This window comes from Acomys minous (genome assembly GCF_964271855.1).
Source record: "Acomys minous genome assembly, chromosome: 17".
Classification (NCBI taxonomy): Eukaryota; Metazoa; Chordata; class Mammalia; order Rodentia; family Muridae; genus Acomys; species Acomys minous.
In genome coordinates this window covers 22006543-22027702 of record NC_140500.1, presented here as the reverse complement: position 1 = coordinate 22027702, position 21160 = coordinate 22006543, and the positions used below count along the sequence as shown (strand labels likewise).

Below are 21160 nucleotides of genomic sequence, written 5' to 3'. Positions count from 1 at the left end.
AGTCAGGGTCAGGGTGAGAGCTGTGCCCGCTGAGGGTCTGAGACCCTGTCGCTGTCATCACATTATGGCTACTCCTCCTTCCCATGGCAGGGCCATTCCTTCAGGAAAGCAAACATCAATCAGAAAGCCCCTCCATCTCCAGCCCCATAGTCCCTTATCTTGTTACAGATGTCACCCCTACTCTGGACCGTGCCCCGCCCTAGCGTCATCCTTACCGGTGCCCTGCCAACTCTCATCTACTTTGGTCTCCACCTGGTGAGAAATGGAGCAGGTGATCTGAAGATCGGGGAACAGAGGGACCCCCTCGGGTCCCTCGAAGTCCACAGCTGGGCGGGCAAAATGGGCTGTGCCACTCAGAAGGATCTGGGGGGCATCGGGCTGAAGAACCACCACGTAGCCCTCCACGTCCGGGATGGAGACGCAGGACTCCTCGCTAAAGCACCTACATGAGAAGAGAGGCAGCTCGTCATGCCAACACCCCCCCCCAGTCTCCCCCGAGCACGGTAGCGCACGCCTTTAACCCCCAGAACTCGGGAGACTGAGTCAGGTGGATCTCTGTAAATTCAAGGCCAACCTGGCTTACATACAAATTCTGGGGCCAGTCAGAGCTACACAGTGAGACCCTGCCTCAAATAAATAAATAGATATTAAAAATTAAAAAATAAAAAAAAACAATAGTCTAGAGTCTTTTTCATACCTCTGAGCCCCCAACCTCTACAACAGGGGACCATGTCAGAGAGAGTGAGTAGAAGAGAGAAGGCAACGCCCAGGTATCTGTGCCCCACCCCCACAGCAAAGTCCCTCCTAGTACGGCACTGCTGCAGATAAAGCTAAAGGTAGGATAGGCCAGGCTGTGGGGGTAGTCATGTCCCCAAAGTTGTAAGCCGCGGGATGTCTGTCACGTTCTACGCTAGTGAAAAAATAAGGGAGGCAGGCCTAGCAAAAATGTACCTACGCTGAGCTAGAGCCTTGATAGTCTCATCCTCTTTCTGCCCTTCCACTAAGCATGGCAACTGTAATCCCAAGGCTCAAGAGGCTGAGACAGGAGGATTGCGAGTTCCAGGCCACCCTGGCCTAACACTCTGTTTCAAAAAACAAAAATGTAAATATATACACATAGTTCTTAACCCAGTGAAAGTTACATGGGTTCAGTAAAATATCTGTCAGATATGTACCCTAAAACATCCAACACTAAAAGTGGGGCAGAGTCACGTATCTATTAATAACATCCTCCTCCTTTTTTGGTGTGTCTTCTATCCCCCTTACTGGACATCTGTCCAGAAGACTCTGTTAGCCAACCAGGCAGTTATGCTCCTAGGCACACTTTTCCAGCCACAGCCCCTGCAGATCACCAAGCCCTCTCACACTCTCAAGCTCTCGTTAGCTCATGGAACATCCTGCCACATTATTTCCTTACAGCAGTGTTTCTGTGCTGCAGAAGAAGAAGAGACCAAAGTTTTGTAGCCATGCATGGTAGTGCACATAGCTCAGGTCTCTACTATCGGCACCAAGCGGCTGAGGCAGGAGAGTTTGTGAGACTTCAGGCTATCCTGAACTACACATCTGAGTAGCAAGCCAGCTTTGGCTAGATAGCAAGACCCTACATCCAAGAGGGGGGAAAAACAGGAATATGGCGCATATAATCTAATTATCCTAGACACTAATTAGGAGGATGCCATGGTGATGTAGTGCTACGTATTACGTGTTTAGAACAACACTACTCATGAACGACCACGGGCTCTTTAGTGGCTACAGTAAGAGTGTCTTTAGTTAGTGCCACTTAAAGTAGCCTAACATAGTGAACCGATAATCAACAATTTGGCACCACTGTAATCAATGGTTAATTACAATGAGTGTGATCCCAGTATGTTTATTCACAACTTCAAACATATGGCTCAGTCTATGGTTTTTAAACAGAGATAAAAATCATTGGCTCTTCCAGGGTCCTGGAGTTCAGTTTCCAGCAGTCTTGTTGGGTAGCTCACACCTGCCTTTAACTGCAGCTGCAGGGTAGCTGGTGGCCTCTTCTGGCCTCCAGCTTGTACACAGGAGGCATACATGCACACAAAAGTAGAATTTGAGGAACTTAGTAGTCTCTCAATGAAAGAATGCAATTCTAAGCCCGTCATGGGGGTGCACACCTTTAATACCAGCACTCAGGAGACAGGGGCAGGTAGGTCCCTCCCTGTGATTTCCTGGACCAGCTTAGTCTACAAAGCAAGCTCCAAGCCAGCCAGTGCTACATGGTGACGCCAAAACAAAACAAACACATTTCATCAAAGAGAAAAGGCAGGAAAGAAAGAAAGAGAAAGAGAAAGGAAATAAAAGGTAGGAGGAAGAAGAGGAGGGAGGAAAAGGAGAAGGAAAGGAAAAGAAGAAAGGGGTGGGCTGGAGAGATGGCTCAGAGGTTAAGAACACTGACTGCTCTGCCAGAGGTCCTGAGTTCAATTCCCAGCAACCACATGGTGACTCACAACCATCTATAATAAGATCTGGTACCCTCTTCTGGCAGGCAGGCACACATGTAGGCAGAACACTGTGTATATAATAAATCTCAGAAAGGAAGGAAGGAAGGAAAAAAAGGGAGGAAGGAAGGAAAAAGAAGCCTCCAGGTGGAGCATCTGGGCCACACAGTATTTGCCACAGAGTCAAGGCTTCAAAGTCCAGCTGTAGGCCAGGTTTAAAGCCCACATTTGTACCAAGGAAATGTGCCCCCCTCCCTCCCACCCCCCACTCCCCACCCTCGCTCTTCCTGCACCTTCCACCATGAGACAATGCAACAAGACTGCCCTCACCAGACACCAGTGCCTCAGCCTTGGGCATCCCAGCCTCCAGAACGACAAGAGATAAAGTTCTTTTAATAAATCCCCAGGCTCAGCTATTCCGTTTTACAACAAGGCAAGTCATAAAATCGGGGCCAGGGAAGCAGGTGTTGCGGTAACAAATGTCAAACCTGAGAAAGCAGCTTTGGAACCAGGTGACAGGTTATAAGATGGAGCAATTTTTAAAGACAATGCTGGGGAGGGAGCTGTGTTGAGATCTCAGAGAGAAGAAAAGATCTTTTTTTTTTTGTTTCGTGTGATTCGGTTTGGTTTAAGAAGGAGCCTGTCCCTGAGCACAGAGCTCACCAGGCTGTACTGGATGGGTGGCCAGCGCGCTCTGAGGATCCACTGTCTCCTGCTCCTCAGCCCCCAGCCATCTCAGCTGCGGGCGACAGGTGCTCGCCACCTCCTGGCTTTCTCATGCTCGCCTGGTAGGACCTTTACCTACTGAGTCATCTCCCCAGCACGGAACTTCTCAGAGACGACTGAAGATGTCATAATCAGGATTTTTCTAGAAATATATATAGTCCATAAAGGACCATTTAGACCGGTCTAAATGAGGAAGGTAGAAGTGCCAGCTCTCCTGCTGGATACTGAAGCCAGGGCCAGCCTTGTGTGTGCCAGCAAGGGACTGAGCTGCAGTCTGCCCAGGTCTGAGCATTTCTGGAAGCAGAACTTACAGTAGATGAACAAGAACAGCTGGTAGGGGCTGGAGAGATGGCTGAGCCACGAGGAGCGCTCGCTGCTCTTCCAAAGGACCCTAATTCGTTTCCCAGCAACCACTTCAGCAGTTCATAACTTCCTGAGTCCAGTTCAGTTCATAACTGCCTGTAACTCCAGCTGATCAGTTGATCGGATGCCCTCTTCTGGATTCCACAGGCACTCACATGTGCACACATGTAGATAAAATATTGTGTGTGTGTGTGTGTGTGTGTGTGTGTGTGTGTGTGTATGAAAGAAGATCTAAGAAAATATTGGCAAGGCTGCAGGAGTACCATTAGTCATAGGATTAAAATGAAAAGAAAAATAATTTAAATACATAATTCATAATTCAAAAGCAAACAGCTTATGGATTTGAAGGATTCACAGCCTCTCAAGCAAAGGCTGAACAAGCAGGCTTGATCCTTTAACAAAGGGGATCAGTGGGGACCGAAGGAATGTGCTATTCATCAAAACGATGAAAATTAAGGCAGGGCTGGAGAGATGGCTCAGAGGTTAAGAGCACTGACTGTTGTTCCAAAGGTCCTGAGTTCAATTCCCAGCAACCACATGGTGGCTCATAAACATCTATAATGAGATCTGATGCCTTCCTCTGGCCTGAGGGTGTATGTACAGGCAGAACATTGTATGCATAATAAATAAATAAATCTTAAAAGAAAGAAAGAAAGAAAAGAAAGTGAAGGCATTTCACAGATCTTCAAGGCAGCCTCAGAGTGTGTCAAGAACTCAACATTCCAGGCCCGGGTCACTTCAGGTCTCCGCCCTCTGCATTCCGATACAGAGCCCCACCTTCCCCCAGCATCCTAACACAGCCATCCCAGGTGCAGCTTGGATAGCCGACAAGAGCTTTGTAGCATCCACACAGTGCTGAGACTAGAGAAGGGAGCGTGGTTCATTTCACCTTGATTTCAATCAAACGATGTCACAGAGAGCCCCGAGAGCCGTGAGGGCAGAGACAATACAGACAGTATTAGGGCATCGCAGAGTGGGACCGGCAGCCCTCTAGAGCAACGAAGGCAAAGTCACCACCAAGACCCCAGAGCTGCACAGCTCCCGGCATGGGACAGCCTGGGCGAGCTACAAGTTGAGCTTCTACATGGCTGAGGCCAACAACAAGTCATGGGAGTGGGGCTGTCTGCTGCCTCCGGCTGACTCCCACCCCAGTATGCTTAGAAGCAGCAGATGGGAGTCAGGGGTTCTTTAAAAGCTTTTGTTTTGTTGTGTTTGTTGTGTTGTGTTGTGTTTTGTGATGGGGTCTCATGTAGCCCCAGGGTGGCTTCAAACTCACTGTGTAGCCAAGGATGACCCTAAACTCCTGATCCTCCTCCCTCGACCTTCTGAGTGCCGGGATTATACGTCACGCACCATCACACCCAACTTGTGATGCGCTGGGACCCAAATCCAGGGCGAGCCATTCTGCTTACTGAAGTGCGTCTCTGAAATCTTAACGACTGGAAATCAGCACAGCCTAGGTACTAAAGTACTCCCCACGAAAGTGTAAAGACCTGAGTTCGGATCTCCAACACCCACCCAGCAGCTAGGCAAGTAGCCTACCCGTACCAATGTGCTAGGGAGGCAGAGACGGGAGGATCCTCGAACCCGCTAGCTAGCCAGGCTGGACGAGCCAGCACATAAAGGATTAGGTGGAAAGTGATTGAGAAAGACACCTGGTGTTGTCACCTGGTGTTGACCTCTGGCCTCCATTCACGTGCACACACATGTTCATATACAAACAGGTGCGAGTGTGTATACATGAAAAGAGAAGAAAGGACATAATATTAGATGGATGTGGTGAAGCAGGAGGGTCATGAGTTCAAGGCCAGCTTGGGCTGCATCCTGAGATGCTGTCCATCCTGATCACCTGAGGATGTGCTTGGAGGCAGAATTCCCCTTTTCCTTCTCCCCTCCGGAACGTGTCTAACCTATGGGGCACCTTGCCTTGTACTTGGGAAGCAGCCAATTTGTTCAGTTGCAATCGCTCACAAATGAAGAGAAACTTGCCTCAGGCTCTATCAGCCCCTACGTCACACCTCAGATCTAATCTGATGACACTCAAGACTTTCGGGTTTTTTGTTTGTTTGTTTTTGTTGTTGTTGTTTTGTTTTGAGTCATGCTGGAATGAGACAGGACTGTCAGGATGGAATGAATATAGTTTGCATGTAAGAAGAACATAAATTTACTGGGCCGGAAACAGAATGTGATGCTCTAGATGTGTTAGAGATGTAATCCGCAGTGGAGCGGCGTTAGGAGGTAGACCCTGATGAGAGGCACTGGGGTGGTGCGCGATGCACCCTCACGGATTAGCACTGACAGAACAGAGGGGCCGTGAGCCTCACAGCTCCTCTGCCTGTTCTTGTTCTTCCTCTCCGATCCGTTCCTGTCCTCCTTTCTTACCTCCTCTTCTCCTCTCCCTCCTCCTCTCCCTCCTCCTCTCCCTCCTCCTCTTCCTCCTCCTCTCCCTCTTCTTCCCACCCTCCCAGCCCTTCAGCGGTTCCATTAGGGGATGATAAAGCAGGAAGTCCCTAGCCAGACGCTAGCCACCAATCATAGAAAGGCATCCCAGCCTCTAGAAGTATAAGAAAATTAAGCCTCTGTTCTTTCTAAACTACCCAGTCTCAGGTACTCTGTTATAGTAACCTGAAACAGACTAAAGCCAGGCGTGGTGGCTGATGCCTGCGATCCCAGCACTCAGGAAGCTGAGGTCGGAGGAAGACTGCAGTGACTTTAAGGACAGCTTGAGCTACAGCGTAAGACCCAGTCTCAAAACAACAACAAACAAAGAAGAAGAAATGAGCCGACTCATCCTTCTTGAGCAAGCAGTCTTGACAAAAGGGTTGTAGCTCTGAAGGACTGAGAACTCTGGTCTATTATTGTACGAATTGGAATGATTTGGGGAAGAGGACTGTAATCATCAGTATTATAGTGCACGCCCAGAGCACTGTATACATAATAATTTAAGGGGGAAAAAAAAGCTGGATCCTCAGGCATGAAGGGCTTGGGAGCCTCCACAAGGAACCTGTCCTAACCTACACATGAGCCTAGCTGCCTGGGAGCGCAGCCCAGGAGGCACCAGTTCTGGGCTCACTAGTGCTCTAGGAGATTCAAACAGGAAGAAAGCTGCCCCAAAGGCCATATAAATGACCTGCTCAGAGATCCTGCATGACACACAGACCCACACTGTGGGCGCCCCAGAAAGAGTTGGGGTGGGGAATGGAAAAGAAGAGTGAGGCTTCCGAAGAAGGAGAAATTCCTTTCTGGGCAGGACAGTTACAGAGTATATTTTTTTAAAGGAAGGGAGGAAGAATTAGGAAAATTTGCAGTTGAGGTAGCTTTGAAAGAGCGGCGGACTTTGCACAGGAGGAAGTTAGTGCGGTGATAACGAGTGCGGAGTGAGAGGCAAGAAAGCTGGCAGGCAGCCGTGGCTAAGAGCCTGAGTCAGTGACTGGAGTTTGATTTGCAGGTTTATGAAAACAGACCTCATGGTGTCTTTTTTTTTTTTTTTTCCCATTAGGAAAGGGTCTATGTTAGGATTCTGCTCCAGTCGGTGTACCTGTGATGTCATTGCTTACCCACCATGGGGCTTGGCCATGGGGCGTGGCCTTACTTAGGACTGTATAACAGGACAGACCCACCTCGCCCCCCCCCCTTACCACTCTCTTACCTCTCTCTTTCTTGTTTCTCTCTTATTCCCTCTCTGTCTCTCTATCCCTATCGCTCTCTCTCTCTCTCTCTCTCTCTCTATATATATATATATATATATATATATATATATATATATATATATGTCTCTCTGTCTCTCTGTCTCTCTGTCTCTCTCTCTGTCTGTCTCTCTGTCTCTCTGTCTCTCTCTGGCTTACTCCCCTCATTCCCCTGCTCTCCCATGATCATTTAATAAACTTCTCCATATAAGATATTATCTGTTGCCTGCCATCTTATTTTTTAAATTATTAAAGTCTGTTTCGAGCCAGCCGTGGTAGTGTACACCTATAATTCCAGTGCCTTGGAGGCAGCAACAGAACTGTATCAAAAGCAAAGCAAATACAAAAACAAAAACAACAACAACAACAACAAAAGTCTGATTTAAGATCACTGGCCCAGTCTTAGGTAGAGGCGAGGTCGAGCGGAATCAGCCAGCTAGAAAGGGTAAGACCATAGGACAGGAGGATTGAGTTAAAGAGTTAAACTTCAGATGTCCAAGCTCAGGGACAAGCCCCTCCCCAAGCCCCCCCCCCCCCCCCCCCCCGTGTGACTTGACAACTGGTAGAGCATGAAGGACAAAGACAGAGAAGAGCCAGAGGCGACTCAGGCCTGAGTGACTTCAAGGACAGAGAGGCCGCTAGAGAAGAAGGTTGGAGCCCTGGCCCCTTTGGATGTCGGTTATTTAAAGTCAGTTACTTCCGCGCTGACGCATCTGGGTTGAGGCGCTTCGAGAACTGGGCAGAAGCTGCAGCACATAGGTATAAAGACGAGAACCATGGGGAGGCGGCCAAGCTAGAGGAAAGGATGGCTTTCCATCTCTCCAGGGGCCGATGCCAATACAGCAGGCTTTCTAACAAGTACGTCTTTTTTACAATTTATATTATTTAATTTTGCCAATCCCAGTGGAACAGTCCTATAATTTCAGCTAGTAGAGAGGCTGAGGCAGGAGGATCATAAGTTCAAGGCCTGCCTGAGATACAGAACAAGTTCACGAATTTCTTTGTCATCTTAATAAGACCTTGGGCCTCAAAATAAAATGTGACGGTAGAGCCAGGGATATAGCTCAGTGATAGAGCACTTGCCTGGCACACACAAGGCCCTGGTGCCAATGGGGCATGGGGAGGGCACAGCCCACACAAAGACAAAGACAGGAGCTGTAGGATGTGTCCACTGTGAGTTACACACACACACACACACACACACACACACACACACACACACCTCCAAATTTCCTCTTATGACCTCAGGGAAGTAAGGTAGACAATAACCACACAGTAGACCATAGAAAAATAAGGGCTGGAGCTTACTAGCTTGAGTTGGGAAGATGCTTGCTAAGCACGTACAGCAGCCGGGGTTTGACCCCAACGCCACAATGATGTGATAGTGTGTGCCCTTAATCATAGCACTCGGGAAGCACAAGAGGGAGAACAGAGAGGCCAAGGTCATCCTCAGAGAGATAGTGAATTTGAGGCTAGCATGAGACTCTGAGAGAGAGAAGAGAGAAAGAAAGAAGAGAAAAGAGAGACCTCATTTAAAATTAAAAAAGCCAAGGCACCTTCCCTCTTGTGACAAGACCAAAGTCCATTTCCAGGTCTTTGATTAGCCTCTAGTCTAGGCCTGAGTGAGGTAGGAGGGATTCAGATGATCCAGAGAATGAAAACGTTGACACAAACCCTATGGGATGCCCCTGCCAGAGTTTCACCCTTGGCTAAACACAGCTCTCTCCTCTGATGTAACCCCTGAGTACATGGAAGCTGTGAGGCACCTTCTTGGTTCCTTCGGGATGGAAGTACCTTAAGAATTCTGACTAGAGGGCAAGAGAGATGACTCAGCGGTTAAGAACATTGGCTGTTCTTCCAGAGGCTCTAGGTTCCATTCATGGCACCCAGGTGACACCTCTCTAGAGGGTGAAACTCCAATCCTAGGGATCTGATGCCCTCTGCTGGCCGCTTCCAGTACTGCACTGCAAATGCGGTACACCGCCACACCTGCAAGCAAAACACCTATATACACAAAAACAAATCTTTTTTTTTTTTAACAAAGGAAATTCTTGCTAGTGGTGAGCACACAGCTCTGAACCTTGTCTGCATGACATTCAACAGCCTGTGACTTTCAACTCCACAGTGTAACCACAGGATGGCCCAGGAAGCCCCCTCCAGGTCTCACTGGAGCCTGATAATTGTGCCCAGTTATGACAGGGCAAGGGTCCCTCTCCCAAGATATTTGAAGCCACATGCTTCAGGGAATGTATGGAGAAACTGAGGCAGAGAAGGGAGAACACAGGAAATCTAGCTCCAACATTATGCGATCCACCCACTAGATGGCAGTGTCTCCTACAACTGCCTGTCATAGTAGGGGTGAAACCGGCCCTTCCCAGAGGAGCCAATCACACCCACAGAACAAGCACCACTTGCTCTGGATCGCAGCATTTAATCCATAACAATTCCACTAGGCAGGTTCTATGGTCCGTCAAGCCGTATTTTAAAATATCTAATGAACACTTAAACCTTGAATTCATCCACAAGTTTTCTGCTCAAGAACTCGAAAAGTATCCCATTAGCACACAAAGTTCAGCAATCTTTTCCTGTGAAGGACTGGCTAGGAAATAAGCTCTCTCTTCTGGAAATACCCAGTCCCAACCCCAGCTGCTCACCTGCCTGCATCCTATAAAAGCGGTCATGAAGGGCAGAGGAAGCAAACCCGCAGGGCTGTGCTCCACTAAAACCTTCCAGAATAGGGAGCAGGCCGGATTTGTCCTGGGACCATTGGCGGCCTGAGCTCGTTACATTCATTTTGCAAGAACTTGGTAAAGTAAAATTAAAACAGGCAAAAACAGAGCCCACCATTTGCCCAAGGTCATCCAAACGATTAGTATTGAATCCGAATTAATGTCAGGACCCCAAGTTCCCGATCTTGTCTGTCCCACTTTATACGTCAGCATAAAGAAAATCAAAACCCTCAAACCCTGGGGAGCCTGATTGTGGGCCAAGCTCTTCTACCAACATGACGTTGGCTGTGTTGCTCTCCCTCAGGACTCAGAGAGGGAAGTAAGGTCTTAAAAGCGACACTAACGCTGCTCTATGGTTAGCCCGCCCACCCAACACTCACTTGACAGCGGTGGTGAGGCGCAGGGGCCTGACGCCCGGTGTGGCAAAGCGCAGAGTGTTCATGTAAGCCACATGCTGCAGGGCATGGTTGAAGGTCTCCACATCATCCCCCTCCAGGGTGAGCAGGGACTGCGAGGGGTTCACGTGGACCTGGGTCCCAGACACAGACACAGCTGAGAGCAAGACCAGGAGGCAGGAGAGGAAAGGTGCAAAAGTGTAGAGGGGCCAAGGGGAGGGCCAGGGGCATGCCGGGAAAGAGAGGGAATGGAAAGGACTATACCTTCATGCCTTTGCCCAGGCTCTCGAAATCCCTATAGTCCAGCCCCTCCCGACATGCATAGAGGCACTCGATGACCTCACGGCTCTCTAGGCGACCTGAACGCACGCTGAAACCAGCCAGGTAGCCATGGAAGTAGTGGTGGATCAGCAAGGGGTCTCCTAGGGCAGGAACACAGGCGCAGGCCGGGTGATGAGAGGAGAAAAGAGGAGCGGAGGAAAGGTGGGGCCGAGGGTGGGGCTGAGAGAAAGGAAGAACCGACAGGCTTGAGAACAAAAACGAAAATATGGAACTAGAAGAGATGGGGGCTGAGGGAGGACTGGGCGTGAGGGATGGGAGGGAGGAGACAGGTGACATAAAAGGCAGGACAGAAGTTTTGACTAGAGTGTGTGAGGCTCCGCGTTCCATCCCCTAGCACACACGGGAAGAACAAAAGGGAGAAGGGGAAGAGGAAAACACAAATGAGGAGGAAGGAGGAAGAGGAAGAGGAGGAGAGGAAGAAGAGTGGACATGTAAGAAGCTTCTGAGAGGAGAAAGGAGGAAACCACAGGAAATGAGGGTACGGACTGTGAGAGAGAGCGTCTTTCCAGGGACACGCGGGAAGACGAGGATGTGTGTGTGTGTGTGTGTGTGTGTGTGTGTGTGTGTGTGTGTGTGTTTCATAGATGCCTAGACTGCTCCCTCCTGCTACCTGCTTTCTGCCGTGTAGAAAGTCAGCAAGAAAAATGTTGCTACATTCTATGGGCAGGGGGGGGAAAAAAATCCACTCGGAATCCAGCCAAGCTATGCCCAGCCTTCCTGCTTCAAGGAGACCCTGCCTGAAGACTTAGAGACCCTGGACCATGGTGGCAGGTGAAGCAGAAGCTGGAAAGGCTGGATTGGGGCAGAAAGAGAAGCGCACGTAGGGCAGTCGGGATTAGAACTCTGGTCTCCGGGATTAGAACTCTGGTCTCCGATTCCTACACACGGTGTACCTGAGGTTGTGTCTGTACTGTTGTCTCCGCCTTTTTCCTTCTCTTTGTTCTTCTCTTCTGCAAACCAAGGGGGGGTGGGGGTAAAAGTGGCAGTGAGCTGAGGGCTGTGACAAGAAGTTCTGTAATTCTGCTAAGTCCTCTTAGGCCATGTAGGATTGGCAGGCTCTGAGCAGAGTCCCAGCCGGCTCTCGTGCCATCCCCCAACCTTGCGGGCCTCTGTTACAGATTGCTCTGTGGCAGAGGAAACAGGACGACTCTGGTGAGATAGGTGTACAAATGGGAGACTAACAGTCCTCTGAAGTACTCCTGTCCTGCCACAGAGAGGCTGTGGAAATCCTCACTGCCTTGAGGGGACAAAGTGAGAGCTGGCTGGAGTTACCCTGTGGATTTTTGGGCAGAAATCCCACCATGCTTAGGCTGCTGACCCACACAATGGGGAGGGTGCGTCAGAAACAGAGGTCTCCTCCAGCGGAGGGCATTCAGAGTAGAGTCACCCCACCTAGCTCTACGGACATGCAAGGGGCAGCCTCTTCAGCGGGGGCAGGCCGCCCTCGCTCCTCACCTGACCCCCTCCCCTCACAGCCCTAAAACCACTGAGTCTTTATTGAGAAGGTCAGGGAACCCACCGGTCCAGCAGGCCCCAATCATGAGTGCAGGCTCCCTCCTGGGTGGATGGATGAGACCATTGTCATGGATGAGAGCAGGATCGAAGGAGATGCCGTCAGTATAGAGTGTGACTGTGGGGAACTCGAGGTTCAGGGCATAGTGATGCCACTCGTCGTCACATACCTGGGGGTGCAAAATGAAGGCAAGAGCCCCACAGTTACTTGTTCGCCAAGGAACTAGTTCCCAACCCTACTCCGTGTCCTGAAGACTGGACGGACCTACACATCCCCAGTTCTTCCAGCAGGGCTGCCCTGCTCAGCTCAAGGTACAGCAACCTCATCCAAAATTTACAGCAGGGGCAGCCTAGTACAGAAAACTCCATGAGTCAGAGAAGCATGAAAAACTATAACAGAGCTAGCCACAGGAACACATGCCTAAAGTCCAGCGAGGCAGGAGGCTGACAGGAGGATCATTTGAGTCCAGGAGTTTGAAGGCCAGCCTAGCCAGCACAACAAGCTCTTGTCTCAATAATAATAATAATAATAATAATAATAATAATAATAATAATAATAATAATGAGTAAAAGAAGAAGGAAGAAGAAGAAGAAGAAGAAGAAGAAGAAGAAGAAGAAGAAGAAGAAGAAACAAAAAAACCCAAACTATGTTGTAAATGAATTTTTCCAGAGATATTTATGAATAAATAGATGGATGACATTGTGATTTCCAGGGTTGTTTCTAACCCAACAGGAGCCTCTGCTGTTTCTCCTGGAGTCATCAAAATGGGCAGAGGAAGGAACAGAGGTCTCTGCCTTGCCCTTCCCCGTGTTGAGAGCCCTCGAGGCTCAGCACAGGCCCTCACGCCTCTCTGCTCTGCACTCTCTTCCTAGGAGACTCCACCTTCACACTGGTAACACTGCTGCATGTCTATGTCCAGCCCAGAGCTCTCCTTGAATTCTGGGTTTTCCATTCAGTTGTCTTTGGCCATCTCAAACTTAACATGCGTAAGATAGAAGCCATTTGGCTCCCCAGCTCCCCTCACATCTGCATCCTCCAACCCAAACCTCCAGCAGGTGCTTTCATCTCAAGGCCAAGCAAAACTAACAGCTATGGGCTTCTCTCTATCTCTGGACTGCCATCTGTAGGCAGGCACTCTGCCAACTGAGCTATATCCCCAAATGATGATGAAGATGATGAAGATGATGATGATGATGATGATGATAGTGACGGTGACAATAATGCTGTTGCAATGGTGGCACACACCTTTAATCTCAGCACTTGGGAGGCAGAGGCAGGCAATCTTTGTGAGTTCAAGGCCAGCCTGGTCTACAAAGCTAATTCCAGGACAGCCAGGGCTACACAGAGAAACTCTGCCTCAAAAAAAAAAAAAAAACAACAACAACAACAACAAAAGAGCCAAGACCAGTGGTAGCACACACCTTTAATGCCAGCACTCAGGAGGCAGAAGCAGATGGATTTCTGTGAGTTTGAGGCCAGCCTGATCTACAAATCAAGTCCAGGACAGCCAGGACTACAAAAGAAACCCTGTCTCAAAACAACAACAACAAACAAAGTCTCACTAAATTGTCAGGGTAGTCTTGAACTTTCAATCCTCCTGCCTCATCTCCCAAGGTGGCTGGGATCACTGGCCTACACCGCTAGACCCGGCTTTACTTCCATTGCTCTACCTATTTAGTATATTCCCCTCACAATTGCCCAAGTGATGGTCTTCAAACATAACTCTGATGAGTCATATTTCTGCTTCAAGGCCTTCAGACAAAGGCTTCCTAAAGCCACTGCCGTCTCTCTCCGAGCACCGCTTCGGCCCCTCCCCTTTCCTCCTGTGCCACACCTCCCTGCCTCAGAGATTTTCCATCTGCTGCTCCTATTTAGATTTTTTTTTTTTAAGCTCCTCTAGTTCCATTAGGACTGACTCAGGGTTCAAGGGTTAATTTGCCACACAAAAGGTCCTGGGCTAGGATCTCCAACTCTGCCAAAGAGAGGAAGTGGGAAAAGAAACAGGGGGCATGGGTGGAAAAAAGATAAAAGACCTTATTTACCTAACTAAAATATAAGCTAATGAAATTGAGTATTTTGTTTAATGTTATTACACTCCATTGTATCCCTAGAATCTATCTGTTGAAAAGGTGGGCACTTAATTGGTATCTAATGGATGCTTTAAATAAGAGACGATAAAGAAAAACTTTAGGACTAGGGATGCAGCTCAGTGACAGAGCACTTACCTAGCATATGTAAGGCCCTGTATTCAGTCCCCAACACCACACACACACACACACACACACACACACACACACACACTCAGCCTGGCATGGAGAACAGGCCTGTCATCCAGCTCCTTGGGAGTCTAGGACAAGAGGATCACAAGTTCAAGGACAGCCTTGACTACAGAGTGAGTTAAAGGCCAACCTGGGCAACTTAGTGAAACCTTGTCTTAAAATAAAAAGTAGAAAGTCTGCTGGGCAAACATTAGGCGGAGCTCGAGGAGTCTTACAGAGGAGGGGGAGGAAGGATTGGAGGAGCCAAGGGATCAAAGACGCCACAAGAACAAGGCCCACAGAATCTACTGGCTGGGACTTGGTGTCCTAGTGGGATTCCTAACGGTAGGAGCAGGGCCTGTCTCTGGCTCTTTTGCCTACTTGTTGGAACCCTTTTCCTCCTGCAGTGCTGCCTCATCCGGTCTTCACGTGAGAATCTGCGCCTGACTGTGGCTTGCTATGCCGTGTTTGGTTGATGTCCCTGAAAGGCCTGTCCTTTTCTGAGGGGAGATAAATGGGGTGGATCAGAGGGAAAAAAGAAGATGGGGGGAGGGAGTGGGGGGAGGGGGGAAGGGGGAGCTGGAGGAGGGGAGGGAGGGGAAAATGCAGTTGGGAGGGGATATAATATATAAGGGAAGAATAAATAAAAAGAAAACCAATAAACAAAACAACAACAACAACAACAACAAAAAAGTGGGCTGGGGACACAGCTCAGTAGCAGAGTAAGGCCCTAAACTCAATCTTCAGCATCCCAGGGAAAAGTAGGAGGCAGGGTAAGAAGGCCAAGACATGGAGAAAGATCCAGAAGCAGCAAACAGCAAATCCTGCCCCTAAACACGTGCACAGACAGCAAAGCTTGTGTAAGCAGACCCCACTTACGTACCCTGTAGGCTTTCCAGGCCCTCCCCTCCCTCCTCTTTCCTGTACATTTTTTTCCATTTATAAATCACATCGCCAGGTTTATAGAGAAGGTAGAAGACAGAAACTCAAGCTGGCCCTCACTGGTCTTTGCAGTCAACTTGGAGAGTCAACAGCCAGGATGCGCTGGCCATGGCGACACAAACCTACAGTCCCAGTACCCAGGAGGAAGAGGCAGGAGGATTACAAAGGCCAGCCTGGACTCAAGAGTAAAGACCATCTCAAAAAACAGACTAACAGACTGCAACTTAGAGGTGTGGGTTTAAGAGAGGATCTTAACTCTTTTGTCCATTTTTTTTATATCTTTCATAAGCATGGGCAAAATAGTGATGATTACGTGTGGAGAGTGGTTTTAAGTCTACAAAGCTCTATTGTATTTTTTTTTTTTTAAGAGAAATGAACTGGACTTTTTTTAAAAATTATTTATTTATTTATTTATTTATTTATTTATTTATACAGTATTCTGCCTGAATATGTGCCTACACACCAGACAAGGGCACCAGATCTCATTATAGATGGTTGTGAGCCACCATGTGGTTGCTGGGAATTGAACTCAGGACCTTTGGAAGGACTGACGATGCTCTTAACCTCTGAGCCAACTCTCCAGCCCTCTATTGTATTTTTTAATCATACAGCAACCTCAGGATGTAGAATTCTTTTTAAAGGCTAAAGTTTAGCGTTGCGTGGTGGTAACACCTGTAACCCAGGTACTTGAGAAGTGGAGACAGAAGGGTCAGGAGTTCAAGGCCATCCCCTATTTAGCAAATTCAAGATCAGCCTTGGCTACAAAGAGATCCTATCTTTTTTTTTTTTTTTCCCCAGTTTTTCAAGACAAGGTTTCTCTGTGTAGTCCTGGCTGTCCTGAACTCACTTAGACCAGGCTGGCCTCGAACTCACGGCAATCCACTTGCCTCTGCCTCCCAAGTTCTGGGATTAAAGGCGTGTGCTACCACTGCCTGGCAAGAGACCGTATCTTAAAAAGTAATAAAAATAAAACCTATAAAGTGAAAATTACAAAATTTAAAAATATTAGCTGGGCAGTGGTGGCACACACCTTTAATCCCAGCACTCAGGAGACAGAGGCAGGTGGATTCCTGTGAGTTCTAGGCCAGCCAGGTCTACAGAGCTAGTTCTAGGGCAGTCAAGGCTATACAAAGAAACCGTTTCTTAAAAAAGCAAAACAACAAAACAAATAAAAAAAAATAAATAACCCTGTACTGAAAAGCAGCTGGCTTCCCAATCAACACTCCACCCTGAGCTGTGAACTGCACCCCAGCGTCACTCTGTTTCCTGGTTACAGCTAAGAATCAAAGACATACACTGTTATATGGGTTTATATAGAAGAAAAGGAAATGAAACAAGAGCCAAGATGGCAGGTCGGGTTGAGTAGACAGTGGTCCTTCCTTCCCTTCCATCCATGAATGCCTCTCTAGGCTGCAAGCCTTTGGAGGACAGGGCAACCTGGGGTAGACTAATGGGGGAGGCGGGGAGCTGAGGTTGTCGAGAAAGCAACCAAAACAACAACCACCCCAGCAGCTCTGAAGCCCCCATCCCAAAAAGTTACTTCCAGCCAGTCAGCTCTCTCGGAGCCCCACCGAACCTCACCTGCTCCAGCTTCCAGAGAAACTTGACTGGACGTGCACTCTCAAGCAACGGCCAGTAGAGAAAGGCGATTCTGCAGCCATGGACAGTCAGGGCGTAGTGAGAGAAGCCATCCTCTAAGGGGCAGGAAGGGGACAGGAGTCAAGCATAGGCCTGAGGCAGGAAAGGGTTCAAAGGGAGGATGGCGAGCTCCCATTCCCAGTGCCATTGAAAAGGGTGTGTGGGGACAGAGCCAATCAGCTCCTAGGGAACGAAGGGCAGGCTGGGGTTGGAAGAGAAGGGACGGGCGAACCATCACTGTGTGCAATGGTGGCTTTGGTGGGTGAAAAGATGGGACAGGGGTGCAACTGCCAGTGAGAAGGATAATGTCACCCTGAGTAGGAACATCTCAAAATACCATCTCAGCAAGTCTCAGCAAGTCTCAGGGGTGGAAAACCAGCCCGTGAGCTGGGCGTGATGTGTTTGCCGTAGTCGCAGCAATCTAGGCATAGTGAGGCATGAGGATCTCTGGAGGCCAGGAGTTCAGGGTCAGCCTAGGCAACAGGGCAAGGGAGGAGGGGGGCCCAGGAGGACAATGGGGCAATCCTGCAGTCTCAGCACTCAGAATGCTGATGCAGGAGGACTGTTCAAGACCACATTGCAAGACTGTCTTTAAAAAAAAAAATAGAAAGAAAGAAAAAAAACCGGCAACTTACAAATTAAAACAGGGGAAGAGACCTGTCAACAGTCCTCACTGGGTAGTGACAGATGACAAAATGTAGGATAAGGAGCCAGTGTCCCACCTCAGAGGTCGGGGCTCACCATTCTGGACTGTGTTACACACGATGGTCTCCTCCTCCTTCTTCCCCTTGCTGGGAGTCACGCTATGCTTCATCCAGAAGGACAGGGTAAAATGGTCACTGAGGCTGTCCTGTGGCCCAGAGCCCAGGCCTGCTGGGCCACCCAGGGGAACCTGCACAGCTTGGGTGCCATTGAACCAGTAGATGAGGCTGCTGTCCTGGCTGTAGTGCACAGAGAGCCCTGCTGTCCAGTTGGCGTTGGGGCCGGGCATGGGCAACAAGTCCACTTCCCCAGTCGCAGCACCTGCAGAGACCCCGAGAGGCACAGGTATCAGAGCTGAAACAGCAGCTGCTGGGGAAATGAGAAGGGAGTAGGAAAGAAAAGGCGGACAACGGTTCGCCTCCTCTTGTAGCCTTTCAAAGACAAGAGGAGGATAGCTCTCTTTCTTCTAGAAACATCTCTCATTAACTCAACCCATTCACCCAACTCTTCATGGCTCCCAGAGACTGTTTTGTGATGCACCTGTGACAGGTCCAACAACCACACATCTCTGCCAAAGCCTTATCTGCCTGTCCTATGGAGCACAAAAGTAAGCTACCCACGCGCCTCTCCCTGCAACGGCCAGAGGAGGTGAGGGAATGGTTGGGAAGGGATGGTCCTGGGAGAAGGGGGACACGCACCACAGAGCTTCCGCAGTGCCCTCTCGGAGTAGTTGTCTCGGTCGCAGCCTTTGGCCACATGGCTAGTCTGCAGCTCTATGGTGGCCTGAATGTTCCACAGTGGCTCGTCACACGTCTCCAGGCGGATGCCCGGGAACAGAGCCAAGCTCCCGGCGCCTGGGGCATATTCGATCCTTTTGTTCCAGCCTGCACAGGTGAGACAGAGAGAAAGGCAGATGGCAAGGCAGCCCCTACTGAAGAAGATGGCCTGACCAGGATGGAAGCCTGCCTGGAAACGAGCTTCCGGCATCTAGACTACCTCCCTCCCACGGCCATCAGAGCGGGGTTAGAGTTGCAATAGGTGACAGGTGATCGGCAAGCTGGTCCCCGGTGAGCGCCTCCCTCACCTTGCCAGCTTGGTTTGCAGGTGGGCTTCACCTGGATCTCCACCTCAGCATCGTCCGCTGCCCGCTTCTTCCCGCAGTCGTACGCTGTCACCGTGAACTTGTAGAGTTTCTCGCCACTGTACTGTAGCTTTTCCGTGTTCTCAATGTTGCCTGAGGTGGGAAACGGGAGGACACGCGGGTCAGGTGCGCTAGAGCATCAGCCTTTAACACAGTTCCTCACGTTGTGGTAACCTTAAGCATAAAATTATTTTGTTGCTACTTCATAACTGTAACTTGCTACTGTTATGAATCATGACATAAATGTCTGATATGTACGCCGTCTGATATGAGACCCCTGGGAAAGGGGTCACTCAAGCCCCCAAAGGGGTCGAGACCAACAGGTTGAGAACCGCTGCTCTAGAGGAAGACCAGGAAGGTCCGGGAAGCTCAGGTGAGACAGCATCAGCAGGTGCACTTAGCAGGAAGTACCTGGGGGGAGGGAGGGCGGCTCACACAGGGGTGAAGAGGGAAATGAGGGATCTGAAGAGAGGAGCAGGCGTAGAGAAGATGCTTCCCTGAGTCAGTCACGAGGAGAGCAGAGGGTCCTGAGCAGCTAGGGGGGAAAGAGGGGGAGACTCACCATCATTGTCTATGAGGAAAGGGGTGTTGGGCGTAAGGATCTCATAGTAGCAGATCTGGCTGTACTGAGGGGAGCAGTCCCCGTCAATGGCTTCCACGCGTAAGATGCGATCGTACAGTTTCCCCTCGGTCACTGCAGCGCGGTACAGACGCTCCACAAACACTGGGGCGAACTCATTCACATCGTTGACCCGCACATGCACGGTTGCCCTGCACACACAGGAACAGAACAGACATGGAGGCACTCGCCAGCTGCAGATACCGATCAACACGAGCTCAAGGATCCAGCTCGGGGATGAGCAGGAGGAAGCCTGTCTACCCGTGAGACCGCTCACCCCGACTCCGAGAGGCACCAGGCTGTGCTGAAGTCATGGCAGATGTAAAATCGTACAAGGAGGAGGGCCCAAGGGAAGGGCTAATGATGTGGGGCGGGACAGGGGAAGGAAACAAGTCTAGAGAATAGAAGAAGCCATTTGGGCAACTTTTGTCTGGAATGCTGGACAGGATGAGGAAAAAGGGGATGAATAAGCTCAGCATATATCTAATCCCTTTCAGATGCCCGCTCTGTCCGTCCACGTGTCCCATAACACACGCAGCTGAGTGTCATTGGAGAACCCTCACTAGGGTGCCAAGGTAAAGAGGGGAAAGGAAAGAAAAATTAAAATTTATTTTTTTAAAAAATTCACCAGGTCCCAGACTTAACCAAAAATCAATTCTTACAGAAGAAATGAGGAAGACAGAGACTACAAGTTAAAACCAGCCATCAGGGAAGTGGCGTTTGACTGAAAGTCAGAAGTTGTCTGATACAACCGAGCAGTTCACCTGCCTAAATCGTACATGTCAGTCGGGGCGCTCCCCCACTCACACCCCCTCCCAGGCAAAGAGAAAAAGGTCTGGGACCTCTGTTCTATGCACCCCCTCAAGCCAAGAGCCAGCCTCGCAGGCTAAGAGACAAAGGTCTTCTCTCCAAATGGGAAACTAGCCACGAAGACCCTTCTAACCTCTGATGCCTCTTGGTGGTCCTGGAATCTTCACTGCTGACCTTTCTCCGTTCTCAAGCGAGAACTTAGCAGGTAGCAGAGGTGGGTGTTGGAGACCCAGTCCTCATCTATGGCCTGCCCAGGACCATCCCTAACCTCCTGGGCCCCTCCAAGCTGTGTGGATGTCACAGGCCTGATGTGTACTCTGTGCTGTGTGCTGCAAATGGACCAGAGGGGGCGATTGGTAGGGGTCTGGCTTCGTGTGCACTGTGCTCACTGTCACCATAATGCCTGTGTGCTGTGCAGCAAGTGCAAAGTACACACTTTTTATACGCACCACCTCACATAATATTCCCAGCAACACCTCTATCTCATAGACAAGGAGAAGCAAGACCAGAAAGGCTAAGTATGTTGTAGTATATTGTCCAAGGTTGTAAAAGGCAAAATGGGACGAGATACCACTGAACTCTCCTGTGTGCTTATGACCTTAACCAGAGATCCCTAAACTCTATGAATAGTCGGGGCGGGGTGACATTTAGGCAGTATGGTCAGGGACTTAAAAAGTCCTATTTTTATGCTAGAACAAACCACAATCTAGTTGTCACAGAGAAAAAATAAAGTGAGCATTGTTGTGTATTATTGGTAGTAACTTTGCAATAGTAAATTTGGGCTGGAGACGTAGCCCATTGGTAGTGTGCTTCCCTGGCATAAGGGAGGCC

The 21160-nt window shown here is 49.4% G+C and overlaps 1 protein-coding gene across 1 annotated transcript in view; it reads right to left on the bottom strand.

The window, feature by feature from the left end:
- CLSTN3 (calsyntenin 3) overlaps positions 1 to 21160 on the bottom strand; it is a 32672-nt gene that overhangs the window by 7995 nt on the left and 3517 nt on the right. Inside the window, exons 4-13 of the mRNA XM_084764896.1 lie at positions 19463 to 19671; positions 18844 to 18993; positions 18458 to 18643; positions 17799 to 18080; positions 17001 to 17113; positions 12226 to 12388; positions 11600 to 11656; positions 10629 to 10786; positions 10350 to 10498; positions 216 to 442 (exon numbers count right to left, since the gene is read on the bottom strand). Coding sequence (XP_084621022.1) covers positions 216 to 442; positions 10350 to 10498; positions 10629 to 10786; positions 11600 to 11656; positions 12226 to 12388; positions 17001 to 17113; positions 17799 to 18080; positions 18458 to 18643; positions 18844 to 18993; positions 19463 to 19671 — 1694 coding nt within the window. The remainder of the gene's footprint in view (positions 1 to 215; positions 443 to 10349; positions 10499 to 10628; positions 10787 to 11599; positions 11657 to 12225; positions 12389 to 17000; positions 17114 to 17798; positions 18081 to 18457; positions 18644 to 18843; positions 18994 to 19462; positions 19672 to 21160) is intronic.